This window comes from Ptychodera flava, chromosome 15 (genome assembly GCF_041260155.1).
Source record: "Ptychodera flava strain L36383 chromosome 15, AS_Pfla_20210202, whole genome shotgun sequence".
Lineage (NCBI taxonomy): Eukaryota > Metazoa > Hemichordata > Enteropneusta > Ptychoderidae > Ptychodera > Ptychodera flava.
The window spans coordinates 682,185-695,403 of NC_091942.1; the positions used below are offsets into that span (position 1 = coordinate 682,185).

The 13,219-nt window shown below is 43.6% G+C and overlaps 1 protein-coding gene across 1 annotated transcript in view; it reads right to left on the bottom strand.

Moving 5' to 3' along the window:
• Positions 1–13,219, bottom strand: part of LOC139150884 (uncharacterized) — a 124,804-nt gene that overhangs the window by 29,590 nt on the left and 81,995 nt on the right. Inside the window, exon 6 of the mRNA XM_070723320.1 lies at positions 1,779–1,919. Within this exon, the coding sequence (XP_070579421.1) occupies positions 1,779–1,919 (141 nt within the window). The remainder of the gene's footprint in view (positions 1–1,778; positions 1,920–13,219) is intronic.

Sequence of the window (13,219 nt, forward strand, 5' to 3'; positions counted from 1 at the left end):
GCTTGCTTACTTTTTGCTCATTTGCATAATTAATTATTTTAGGAAAAAAAACGGATATATATTGAGAACGACTGCACACAATTTGATGAGATTTGCTACAAATGTTGATCACATCAAGATATATCAGCTGTGAAAGTTATTAAAGGGTGACGTGAAAGATAATTACTGATTTGCATATTTAATGAAATTTCTTAAGTAGGGGTATATATCTAAATTTACTCAATCAAAATTGACGAAACTTGGAATCCATATTGAAGATACTATGATTTAACATTATTGAAAGTCATTAAGCATTTTTACTTTATCCAAATCGTAATTTGCATATTTAATGACCTTTCAAAATTAAGGATATATATTTGAATTTACATAACCAAAATTGATGAAACTTGCTACGTACATTAAAGATACGATGATAGAACAATATTAAATGTCATTAAGCATTTTTACTTCAGCCAATTACCAATTTGCATATTTTATGAACTTTCCTAATTAGGGGTATTTATCTGAATTGACGAGACCAAAGTTGACGAAACTGGCTATGTACATTAAAGATACTATGAAAGAACATTATTGAAAGTCATTAAGCATTTGAACTTTAGCCAATTCCTTATTTGCATATTTAATGAACTTTCATAATCAGGGATATTTATCTGTATTGACCAGACAAAAGTTGAAGAAACTTGCTATGTACATTAAAGATACTATAATACGACGTTATTGAAAGTCATTAAGCATTTTTACTTCATGCAGCTCCTAATTTGCATATTTAATGAATTTTTGAAATTAGGGATATATATTTGAATTTACATGACCAAAATTGATGAAACTTGCTATGTACATTAAAGATACCATTATGTAGGCTAACATTATTGAAAGGCATTAAGCAATTTTGCTTCAGCCAATTCCTAATTTGTGTATTTAATGAGTTTTCCTAATTAGGGATATATACTTGGATTTATTTGATCAAAGTTGGCATAACATGCTATGTACATTGATGATTATACCAGGTTAAATACCAATATTGGAAGTCATTTCGCAGTTAAGTTTTCATGTCAGCTAATTTATAGTTTGCATATCTAATGAGCTTTCAAAGTTTGGAATATTTAGTTTGAAGGACTTGACAAGAGGCAATTACACTTGCTATATAAAGAGGTGATACAGTGACAGCAGTCAAAGAAATTAATTATTTCTATTTCAGGTAATTGCATATTTGAATACTTAATGACCTATAGAGTTAATCTGTGGTGAATATTGTTCATTATTTTTGATCATAATACTTTCAATGAAGTTGCAAAAATGTGGCAAAGGTTCAAATTTACACATAACTGCAATATATAATGAAACACGTGAGCATTTACAGTTCATATCTGGTTGTGTGTTGAAGCAACATTTCATGAATGGATAATGTCGGACACATGTATTTGATCTTTCATTTTGTATACCTTTACTCTCGAAAACATCGGCAATGCCAGGCGGCGAAATTTCCGAAGACGGCAACTTTGCTGTTGCATTTTTGAGTGAATATGCCGTGGCCAATTGGGACCATGAAATTGACTTGATACGATGCAGCGGCGATGTTTAGGCTGATATGATGTGGAAACGATGCAAGGCTGATACGGAGGCGGTAATGAAACGATATAGAAAATAAACAAACTGAGGCGACAGCGATGTCGGAAACGATACTGAGGCGATCTAGCGGCGATGTGGAGGCGATCTGAGGCGAAGGTTTATGCCATACTTTATCTGTAATCTTCAGAAACTAAAAGTTTGATACTCACAATTGTGACTGGTGGCAGGTGGAGTTATTGGAGGTCTCCATCCATTCAGCTCAGGTTTCTTGGGAATAACCTGGTCCAGTCTATTACGAATTTTATGCAATCCATTTGGGTTTCTCTCAGTGGCTTCAAACACATAACACTCTGAATAAACACAATACATAACAATTAATGACCCAGTGGGTAAGATGCTTCTCATAAGGCACAAAAATGTATGATGCATCAAATAAACGATTTGACATGTAGAATAGGATTGAGCTATCTTCGATGGCATACTTTCCTGTTATCAGTAGCTTATTTTGATGAACATACACTGAGGGGGCTGCAGTATGAAAGGACTCATTACCAAAGAAAGTGTGACTAAAAAATTATAATTACAGAGAACTTTATCATCATTAGATGATTATACTAATAAATTTGAATTATGGCAGATTGACACCAACCCTTGCAAGGTATTTTGTTACAATATCTGGAGTATTTTGTGAGTGAAGTCCCACAAGGATGTTACAACCACACATTCTCCCCCCCCCCCCCCCCCCCCATACACATTATATTATAATGCACATACAGATGTGGACAAGAGTTGTTTCTTAGCTTGGCCTAACCATAGCCAGTAGATGGCTATGGCCTAACTAAGCTACACGATGCCTAACTGAGCACAAAATAATCAATTTTTTATCCTTTGAACCTATTTCAGTACCATGCAAGGGCAAAACTATTGACATTATATAGCCCAATTATGAATATGGAAATTTCTTGTAATTTATGCAACTTTTCTGCTGAAACCCAGTCACCCATTTCTTTCCTAAATGTACAATTAGGTCTGAATGCTGACATAATTACTGTACCCATGGTCCCTTTGTGGAGGGACAGTACTCAACCCCACAGGTTGGTAGACTTGTAAAGATGTCAATGGATGGACTACACTCAGTATGCATATCTGTAGCCTATGACATTAAAGTATGTGTTCCAGTGTTAGTGTTCAGTGCATTCTGCTCTGACCTTAGAGCCAAGAAAATCCTAAATGTAGACCTGGTGACATACTGGTATTTTTCAACTTATAAAGCACATTGTTTTGTCAAATAGTCCAAACCCGGAATTCGAATCGACCACGGTACAAATAAAGCCATATGCGCAAACGCGCATAGACGTATGTGTATTTCCATATGCGTTAGTACACATGTGGGCTTGTTTGTACCGGCATCACGTGATTATATGGGTGTACTGAGTCAGTAGAACGCATCGCGTCCTTTTTATTCCGGAGTAGAACCATTACATCATACATGAACTTTTGTCTTTGCATACATTCCAGATCTGGCTGCAGAGCAGATCTGTTAGGTCTGTTGGGGCAATGCAGTGTTAGCTCTGGGAAAAATACCATACCATCGACACTTTTGCTCAGATTCACCCCCAGCTGACGTGGTGAGATATACATGAATATGAGTTTTTCAAGTCTATGGGTTGTCAAAAAAAAGCGACCACTGTGAATGACTCTTGCCCCCCGTTGACTTTGCCAAGTAACTGTTGAGGTCTGCATTTTGTTGGCTACCTCTTCAGAAGTCAATATTCCACAAGGTCGCTCAATTCCTGTTGTTTGTCGCAGTCCATAGACTATGTCCGTGTAAACATGTTATTTGTCATGCCTAGAAATGTGGGGCATTCTGTTGTGGGTGCCATCACTTTGTCAAAGTTTAAAGCAAGGCTGAGTTACTGTGTTAGGTACATAGGTGTAGCAAAGCTTGGAAGGCTTATAAGTATGCTAGTTCAGATTCTGTGACTGTAAGGATATTGTTGAGATAGAGGACGAAGACCTGGTACCTTTTCCATTGCTTCATTCAAGTGTTGCTAGATGTGTTATATAATTGAATATTTCCAGGCTCTTTGATGACCCAAAAGGCAGTCTGGTTTCAACAATGTATGTCTATGTTTGTTGCCTTCGCCAATTTGTAACAGAGACCAGTCGCCCCTTTTCAGTCAACAATTATATGGATGTGGCTAATGAGCAGATTTTAAGTTGACCTTGGCTGGGTAGGAATGGCATTATCTACTGTTTTATATTGGAATGGTGTAGTAGATGCATATGTGTTGATGCTATTGCTGACTGGTTGGATGCAATCGTGGATAAGTCTAACCTTTGGTATTGCTCCTAGGCTGTTTATAATTTGCAGATTTATGGTGGTAACTTTGTAGTTGTCTAGGGCAATTTTGTGAAATACATGTACAGTATGTTGCTAAACCACATTGCTGTTGGGTCAGTGCATGACACATAGTTTCTTCCTTCCACTTTACAAAGGGGGTGCCAGGGTTGATGTTGTTGTCAGAGACTTTATTTTATTCAGTGTGAAGTCGCAATCAATGTCATTTTGGTGTTCCTTTTTCCGATGTTATCAGGCAATATAGTCAAAAGACTAGATACCTTTTGCTAGGCTTGGTAGCTGGGTTTTTGGCAGAGTACTGGTACTGAGTGTGATCTGTGTTGCAGCCCTCTGCAATGCTAACATACGCATAGTAGCAAGGGTGTTGGAAGTCACAAGAAATCTCCTGTCCTTGTGGGTTGTAGTTGTATCATAGTTGGTGGGTATCCTATGTTGTTTATTGAAGTGATACAGCGATAGATGGAGGTATATGGGGCTCCACACATGGCTCAGTCTGCTGCCTGTTTTTTCCTGTATTCGTGATCGTATGTTAGCACTGACACAACTTGGAATGTCGGTTATTGTTGATGTTGATTGTGTGGTTGAGATTCAAGCATTGGCCAATATCCACTCAGAAGAGAAACTTGGTGGTGTTTTTTTTCTCTGTTTTGCCATCTGCATAACGACTTTCATGTCTTCGTCAGCTGTGAGTTCAGTCTCATCAATAGAGCAGAGCGAATCCTTTTCGGTGGAAACATAGTCCTGTATTAACGCAAAGAAACGACACGGAGACAGGGCTTGGCCGAAACCCAGGGGCGATGGAACATCCGGGCGTCGTGGCGGCCTTTCCCGTGAAGCCAGTCGCAGATTTGAATGACCTCAAGGGAGGGCAACGTGTTACCCAGGATGCACCTACTGCCACGGCGGGGGTGCACGGCGTCGTGCGGCCTGGAAGATGACACGGACCCCTTGCGGGATCATGCCATGCATCGGGCAACGTGGTACCATGGTCCCTCCGGATCCGCGACAGCAGCCCCATGGAACTTTATTGAGATTTGATCATCCAAATAACATCAAGATAGAAATGTGACAAACTGTAATATGTCTGTATGTGGGTTGCTAATGCCGCAGCTTGCTTTCATTTTTTTTTTTTTTTTTTTTTTTTTTTTTTTTTTTTTTTTTTTTTTTTTGTGGTGGGTGGGAGGGGATTTGTGATGTGTACGTTATCGTTGCAGGAGCTGAAGTGGCGGCAAATGGCTTTGGCCAAGGGGGGTAGCATGGATAGCTGATGGTCAGTGATGCGAGCAGATAACGGGTTGGACGTCATGCAAGGCATGCATGGCATTCATATTTGATAGTGAGGGTGGACAAGAAGCAGCTGTGATTCGAGAGGCAAGGGTTCATTGTGTGTTCGGCAGAAGCGTGAGGCGTGGTTGTGAGGCAAAGGTAGAATGGCCTGCGTCTCCGTGCCCTTCCCCGCGTTAACCATGATTATAGCAAGCCATAATCATCCATTAACGCAAAGAAACGACACGGAGACAGGGCTTGGCCGAAACCCAGGGGCGATGGAACATCCGGGCGTCGTGGCGGCCTTTCCCGTGAAGCCAGTCGCAGATTTGAATGACCTCAAGGGAGGGCAACGTGTTACCCAGGATGCACCTACTGCCACGGCGGGGATGCACGGCGTCGTGGCGGCCTGGAAGATGACACGGACCCCTTGCGGGATCATGCCATGCATCGGGCAACGTGGTACCATGGTCCCTCCGGATCCGCGACAGCAGCCCCCAAATTAAGCCAGCCCTCAGACCTGGAAGTCGTACAACTGATTATGGAACATCCTTAGGTGACTGCCACTATGTGTACCACAGGATAAACAACCGTTTATTGTGAATAGTTCATAGTTCATAGTCCACAGTTCGATGTTTAATCAAGTGACGTGTACAGTTCCACATATTGTATGCCCAACTTTGCTAACATAGTCATGTAGATTTTGTACTGTAGATCGAGTGTCGTTAAAGTCCCACTAACTAGTAGGTGTTTCTAATACCTCATGTCCTAGAGACTACTTCCTTGTAGCAAGCACGCGAGGCACAGAGTCTAGAGTCTCTTTCGCTGTCTTTATGTAGACCTGGTACGCATCACTCCGCCATCGTCCTAGGGTCTTTATAGCCAATCTGGTAGGCCAGCCTCGGCGGCGGTTGTGGCAGCACCACTTCTAAAGCTATGTGTGGTATATAGTTCCGCACTTTCAATCCCTGAATGCACGAGCAGCTTTCTCAGGTAGTGCGTCAGCCTTTGACGCGTGAGCCACGTGCCATCAGCAATTGGAAGACCGGCACTGCTGTATTCGTAAGGCAATGTGATCGTCGGTATTTTGCAAAGGCGTTGACCGCACAGACAGATGTCCTGGTTGGCGCAATGCGGAGTACGTACCCACGTCGATACGGGTCAGTCTTAGAGGATTTCAGTCTCACTTCTAGTACACTGCTCAACACTATGTCTTGAGCAAGCAGCGTTGTGGCTGGGTCGAACTGCAGTGGCCCAGCCGCAGTGAATTCACTCACTCTCAAGAATCCGAAGAAGGCGAGGGTGAAGCTTGCCCATAACATGACCTTGTCGTGATCACACAGGCCTTCCCACGATCGTAGGCTCTCCTTTAGGTGGCGAAGTACGTTGATTGTGATTGGCAGACGCGGCCGGCGCACATCACCGATACTCCTCCGGATCCCTTGTAGCGTGCGCTGCAGCAACGCATGGGTGGTGACATCGTCTTCATAGCCTAGCTCGACGTGCTTGTGCATTGCCCCCGCAAGGTACACCTTGATAGTCTTATACGCGAGGCCCCGGTCTGCAAGATTGGTGACAAATAGGATTGCCGCCCTAACCGTGATGGGCGTTGCGCGTAGTCCGTATGATGAGCAGAAGTTGGCGTAGCATGTCTGGCCTACCTGGTATGTGCGTCGCGTGTTTTCAGCAACACTGTTGTGAATGTAGGCCGTGGCCAGCGTCATCAGTTGCCGCATATCAGGTGCAATGGTCGCAGGTGCTGCGGTACTGGCGTGGGTTGTGCTTGTGCCTCGGGTGCCAGCGTTCTGAATCTCGGCATCTGTGAACGAGAAAGTGAGTCAGCAATTGAGTTATCAGTTCCGTTAATGTGGGCTATCAAGACATGGAAGTTACCTTTGGCCGCCTGATAAAAGATGCCTCTGACCAGGTGCATGATCTTCGGGCATCGGGCTGAGCCTTTTTTCCAAATATGCACTACTGTTTGGTTGTCACAGTGAAAGAGGATGCGGCGGCCGTGCCACAAATGCCCCCAAATTGAACAGGCCACTAGTATGGGGTACATCTCTTTCCAGGCGATTGAGGCAGTGAGTGAGGTGGGCCAGGTGACGGTAAACCAGTGGCCCTTATGGTAGCCACCACAGCCAATGGTACCGGAGGCGTCGGTGAATAGATCCAGGTCGCGGGATAAGGTCCAGTTTGGCTCCAGGAATGAGGCAGTACCATTCCACGTTGGCAAGAAGTCGCACCACCACTTCGCGTCGAGGCGGAATTCACTGGACAAAATGACGGTGGAATTGAGTGCTTGAACTGTCACACTGAGGTCTAACATACGACGGAGGAATATGCGGCCAGCTGGAATGCATTTGCACGCGAAGCTGAGGGTGCCGATGAGGGAGAGTAGCTCTCGTTTTGTGCATGTTTGCCGCTGTAGCCAGGTCGGGAGAACATCGAGGAGGTCTTGTAATTTGTCATTGGGAAGCCGCAATGTCATGGAGATGGTGTCAATGATAATACCGAGGAACGTTATTACCGGGGATGGCCCTTCAATCTTCTCTGGTGCGATTGGGATGGCTAGGTCATCACAGGTACTGAGCATTGTGTCCAGTAGATGCTGGCATTGTCCGGAGTGAGGTGGGCCGGCCCCAAGGTAGTCATCCAGGTAGTGCAACAAGTCCTTCGTCCCTGCCCTAGATTGAATGATCCAAAGCAGGGCTTCGGCAAAGCGGTTGAAGAGGAATGGAGCAGAGCGTAAGCCGAAGGGTAACACGCGATCAAAGAAGTAGAGTCCCTGCCATTTGAAACCAAGGAGGTGCCAGTCTGCCTTTCGAACGGGGCATAGGCGGAATGCATTTTTAATGTCCACCTTGGTAAGCAAAGTGCCCTTGCCATGTCTGTGCACCATGGCGACTGCGTCGTCGACACGGAGTAGGTGAGGGTGTAGTCATCCTTGTTTATTGTTGTGGTTGACAGAGTCTATATCTCGGCCGTGATAGGTCCATGATGATTCGATGTCCCCCAGACTTTTGGGGCGCAACTCGAGGGAGTTGATGATGAAGTTCGGTAGTGGTGGCGTGCGGAATGGGCCAACTGTGTGGCCTGATTGAATTTCCTTTTGTATGGCTTTGGTAACAACCTCAGGGTCTCTCATGGCCGAGTTTGCGTTGCGGGTGTAGCGTGGGCCATTGGTCCCGGTGAAGCCAACGTTGGCGCCGTAGGTGAGGTCATGGAGTAGGGTGGCAGAGTTCGGGTGGCCTTTAAGGGCTGTGGCTAGTTTAGCGAGGTTGATTGGTGTTGTTGGCTGTAACGTTTCGAGTATCGCCGGACTGGCGATCATTCCCTCGAAAGGGCTGGGGTGGCTGCTGACCTGTGACCAGGTGGTGTTGTTGAGCATTGTGGTCAGGTGAGGCGCACACTGTGCATTTGTGTATTCTCCCATAGGGACAGGGGGTCTTGCAAGTCCCACGGTTGAAGAACACGACATACCTGTTGCTGTTGTTGTTGAGTGGAGTCAGGCTGTTTCTTGGCGTTGGTATTTTCCCAGTAGTAAGGGTTCGTGGTGCTGTTTGGACATCTGTTGCACTCGGTCTTGACGTGACCTCGTTGCCCACATCCGAAGCATGTGGGGATCAGTAGGTGTGGGTGTTGTTGGAAGTGGAAGAAGTGCAGCTCTGGATCCGGCTTGCCCCAGTTCACCTGGTCAGGGTAGCGTGCCGCATTCAGGCGGAAGGCTTTGTCGTAGTTTAGCCAGGCCTCAGGTTTATAGGCAGCTGCCTGTGCTGCTATGAAACGATGGTAGTTAGCCAGGGGGATAGCTAGGTGCGGATGGTAGAATGATCTATACATCAAGAAGGTACTGTAACACTGAGACCAGATCTCAAAGTTGTCAATGTTCTTTCGTTTGACTTCGGTGGTGAACGTAGCTATACCCGGGTTGTCGGGATCAAAGGCTATTTGTGTTTTTGTGGCCCTTGATGCGCTTGGGGCAAGGGCATCGGGGTGTAGCTCACTGAGGTCGATGAACTTACCGATGTTCGCCAGATTGTTTGCTCAATGTATGGTAGAAGGAGGTCGGCTGGCGGCGTAGCTGCTGGTGCGTTAGCCGGTGTTCCCGAACGAGGGGGTGGACGCCACGTTGTTTCTGTGGAACTGGGAAGCTGGGTCCGCTGCAACATGGGCGCAGCCATGTTGGCTGTTATGTTGTTATGAGGCGCGCCTCCTACGGTGGGTTGATCCAGGAAGTGATGTACGCCATCAGCGGTGACCAGGTCAGTTGTGTGGCTCGCTGTAATGGCTGGTTGTTGTTGTGTTACAGCGTACGCCTGCTGTTGGTGAGTCTGCGAGTGGGCCGGTCGGGCTGCCCGCTCCACACTGGTCTCGATGATCGAAGCAGGCGATAGAGGTCCAGTATCTGTGTGAGCGGAAGTGATAGGGTGGCTTGATGGGTGATGTGCCGTCAGGCCAGCAGCACCGGTCGTTTGGACTTGCAGGTCACGTCGGATCGATTCGACGGCTGTGGCGATTCCGGCCTCAATGAGTTTGGAGATGTGGTCTGTCGCTCCCTGCATTGGTACTGCATCGGGGTTCGAAGTGGTAGGGCGCTGGTCATCGGGTTGAGCCTGTTGTCTCCGTACCAAGTAGGGATCAAGGTGCTTCGGAGTCCGCTTCGGTCGCGATGAAGATCGGCGGGCAGCTTGCCCGGTCTTTTTCTTTGTTTTACCATGGTCGGGATGCGAGAAGGATTTGTGATGTGTACGTTATCGTTGCAGGAGCTGAAGTGGCGGCAAATGGCTTTGGCCAAGGGGGGTATGCATGGATAGCTGATGGTCAGTGATGCGAGCAGATAACGGGTTGGACGTCATGCAAGGCATGCATGGCATTCATATTTGATAGTGAGGGTGGACAAGAAGCAGCTGTGATTCGAGAGGCAAGGGTTCATTGTGTGTTCGGCAGAAGCGTGAGGCGTGGTTGTGAGGCAAAGGTAGAATGGCCTGCGTCTCCGTGCCCTTCCCCGCGTTAACCATGATTATAGCAAGCCATAATCATCCATAATTGAAGGTTTATGCTCACTTTTTGCTAAATTCTGGTCCACACTGTGTTGGGATGTCTGGTTCAATAAAATGTCTTTCAGCACATTGTTGCCTAGTGCATTATTGAACTGCTTCAATTCCTTGTTTTTTGCCAGATTCTTTTAAGTCACTATCTGCAATGCTGCCCTCTTCTGCAGATCGTGTGGGAGTTGTCTCTCTCTGCCAGGTTCCGATATGTCAACTTTGGAGCACAACTTGTTCAGTGCCCAGCATACATGTAGCAGTCCACAAGCCGAGTGCTTTGATATCTAAGTCACGTAGGCACTGAAGGACATTTATCAATATAATGCTCTACTCAGTTTGCATGCCAATTGTGTCTTTTGAAAGACTGGCTACATCGCACCAATCATTGAAGTTTTGCTCTTTGTAAGTCACTATTGTTATTTGGGTAGGTGAAGTTGGTAGGAACAATTCCTTAGCAAACAATAATAAATCCATGAGGTACTGAAGCCTATCCTTACTAAGGATCATTTGACACAAAGCCCTAAAACCTACCCAAATTAAACTACAATAAAACAAGTATTATAGTTCACTTAATTCTTACAGTGATAGTAGTAGGACCAAATGATAATGTAATAGAGATACTGCCTTATTAGTTATGAATTTTAGATAATTTTCAAGATTTGTTTTGCTCATTTGCATATCAGTCATGTGATCAATTTGGATTGAACAAACAAAAATCTGCCTCAAAATAGAAAGTTTTCCACAAAGTTTTAGTCATACAGAAAGTAGGTTTTTTTTTTGGATAAAATTTGCATTTATTTTGCTCATTTACGTACTAGTCATGTGATCAACTTGCCTTCAACAAACTTAGAATTGTAATCTAGTAGGACTATGGTATTTGTCAAAATTTCAAAGGTCTAGGTTTGGTAGCTTTGGCATTTAAAATTGTTTATCATTTCTGAATTTTTGAACTCATTGGCATATGTTTGGAGTTATGTAATATTAAGATCTTGGAAATTCCTTCACCAAAAATACATGTTCACACCAAATTTAAACCTCATAGATGCAACTGTTTCTGAGAAAACTGAGCTCACTATCAGAGTGACATACAATTACATACAAACATGCATGCATGCATGCATGCATGCACAAACAGAAGGATGATGGACACTGGATAGCTGCTACCCCTGTAGCTTCTAGGTGTCATATTTATAAATTTGCACATGGAAATTATCACATTCAATATTGATGGGCACTGAATGGAAAAAGACTGAATCTACTGGAACTTCTGAAAGATATTGTTCATTTTCAACTTCATTGAGTTTTATCCATAACTTGCTTTCAACTTAAATCTCTATGGTTACTGTCAAATTTAACGTGCTTGGAGAAACAGATTAATTTTGGTAATTATATGTCTGTTAGGTGCACTATGCTTTGGATTGAACTAGCCTTGAAAAAACATATTTGTGACCCCCACCTCCACCCCAACCCAATGAATAAACACATGCTCAAAAGGAAAATCACTTTCAATTACATAAGGTCTCTTTATCAACCTTTGGCCAGGTCTGGGGTGTAAAAAATGTCCATTCATAAAGTCATATGAGTTTAGATATGCTACAATGAACTCATCTGGAAGCTTTTAACGTAGAACATGCCTCAGGGACGGAAATGACAGAAATTTGGACTTTCAAATTTTATACATTCTCTTCTGATGCATCACTTGTTAGGGCTCATTTAAGAGCTCTTGGTGAAAGAAAAGTTTTTACCGTCGAAGTTTTCCAAAGATTGAAATTTTTATTTTTCCCCATTGAGTTAACACAGGGATGGCAGCCATTTTGAATTTCAAATATCGCGAAATCTTAGACACTAAGTTGTCTCACTAGTACCAAATTTTTCATAGTGACCCCGAATTCTTATGCTTGCTTTGATAGGAGAAAGGTTGAAAGTGTCACTGAGGAAAGTTTTAGCAAAGTTTAAGTCTTTCACTTTTGAGGCATGTTTTGCCTCAAAGTCAGTATTTGTTTTCAATCATCAAACCATGGCAGCTATAAGGCCATATGGATTGACCTCTGGGTGAGGTTTACTGGTAGTTGGGTTGTGGATTTACAGGTTATTTAATGAAGTGTTTTATCTTTCATTGAAATATTACTGAAAATTTTTACATACTATTATTTTTCATTTGAAACTCCAATGACCATTTTAGCCATTAAATTAAATGGCCTTTTACCATATGATTTATTACTTTAAAGGACCCCTTTAATCAAAGTTGGAGCATCCATTATGAAAAGAGAGGAAAGATCAATCATTGACATTGGTTTCTTTGTATCTCTTTGAGTATTTTTTCACGGAATTTTGTATACCAGATATGTTAATCACAATTTGCCATTTGACAAATATTGACCCTTGACCCAGCGTTCTCATTGATATTCCCTTCATAAATCACAATTTGCCATTTGACGAGTGTTGACCCTTGACCTTTGTTCTCATCTATATCCCCCTTGCACCAGCTATGGCATACATGTAAACAAGTACTGTACTGCACAGAACCACATAAAGCTATCCCGAGACCTTTGGACAGGCCGATAACCTCTCGTTTCAAAGAATTCGTAGACATACTGGTTCTTTGTATGATGACCAGGTCACCACAATATTTGCTGCACAGTGGGTTCTGATAAAGTGGTTCTAAACAAAACAGAACTCATGGTGCTTGCATTTGTGAATTTTGAAATCTGAGAGGAACCAAGGCACCTAGACTATAGTTTCAGATACTTATGGTTAGGGAATGGAGATTTTAGGTCCATGAGATAAACAGATCTTATTAAGCACATGGCCTTTTCAGTTTGGCAAGTTGTAGACACTCATTGCTGAGAAGTAAAAAATCAGACAAATTAATCTGCTGCATTAATGCATTTCACTTTGATAAGATATCAATTCAGATTATCTCAAAAAATTGTTGTTTCTTTTGGTGAAAATTTGTATCACAATATTCCTC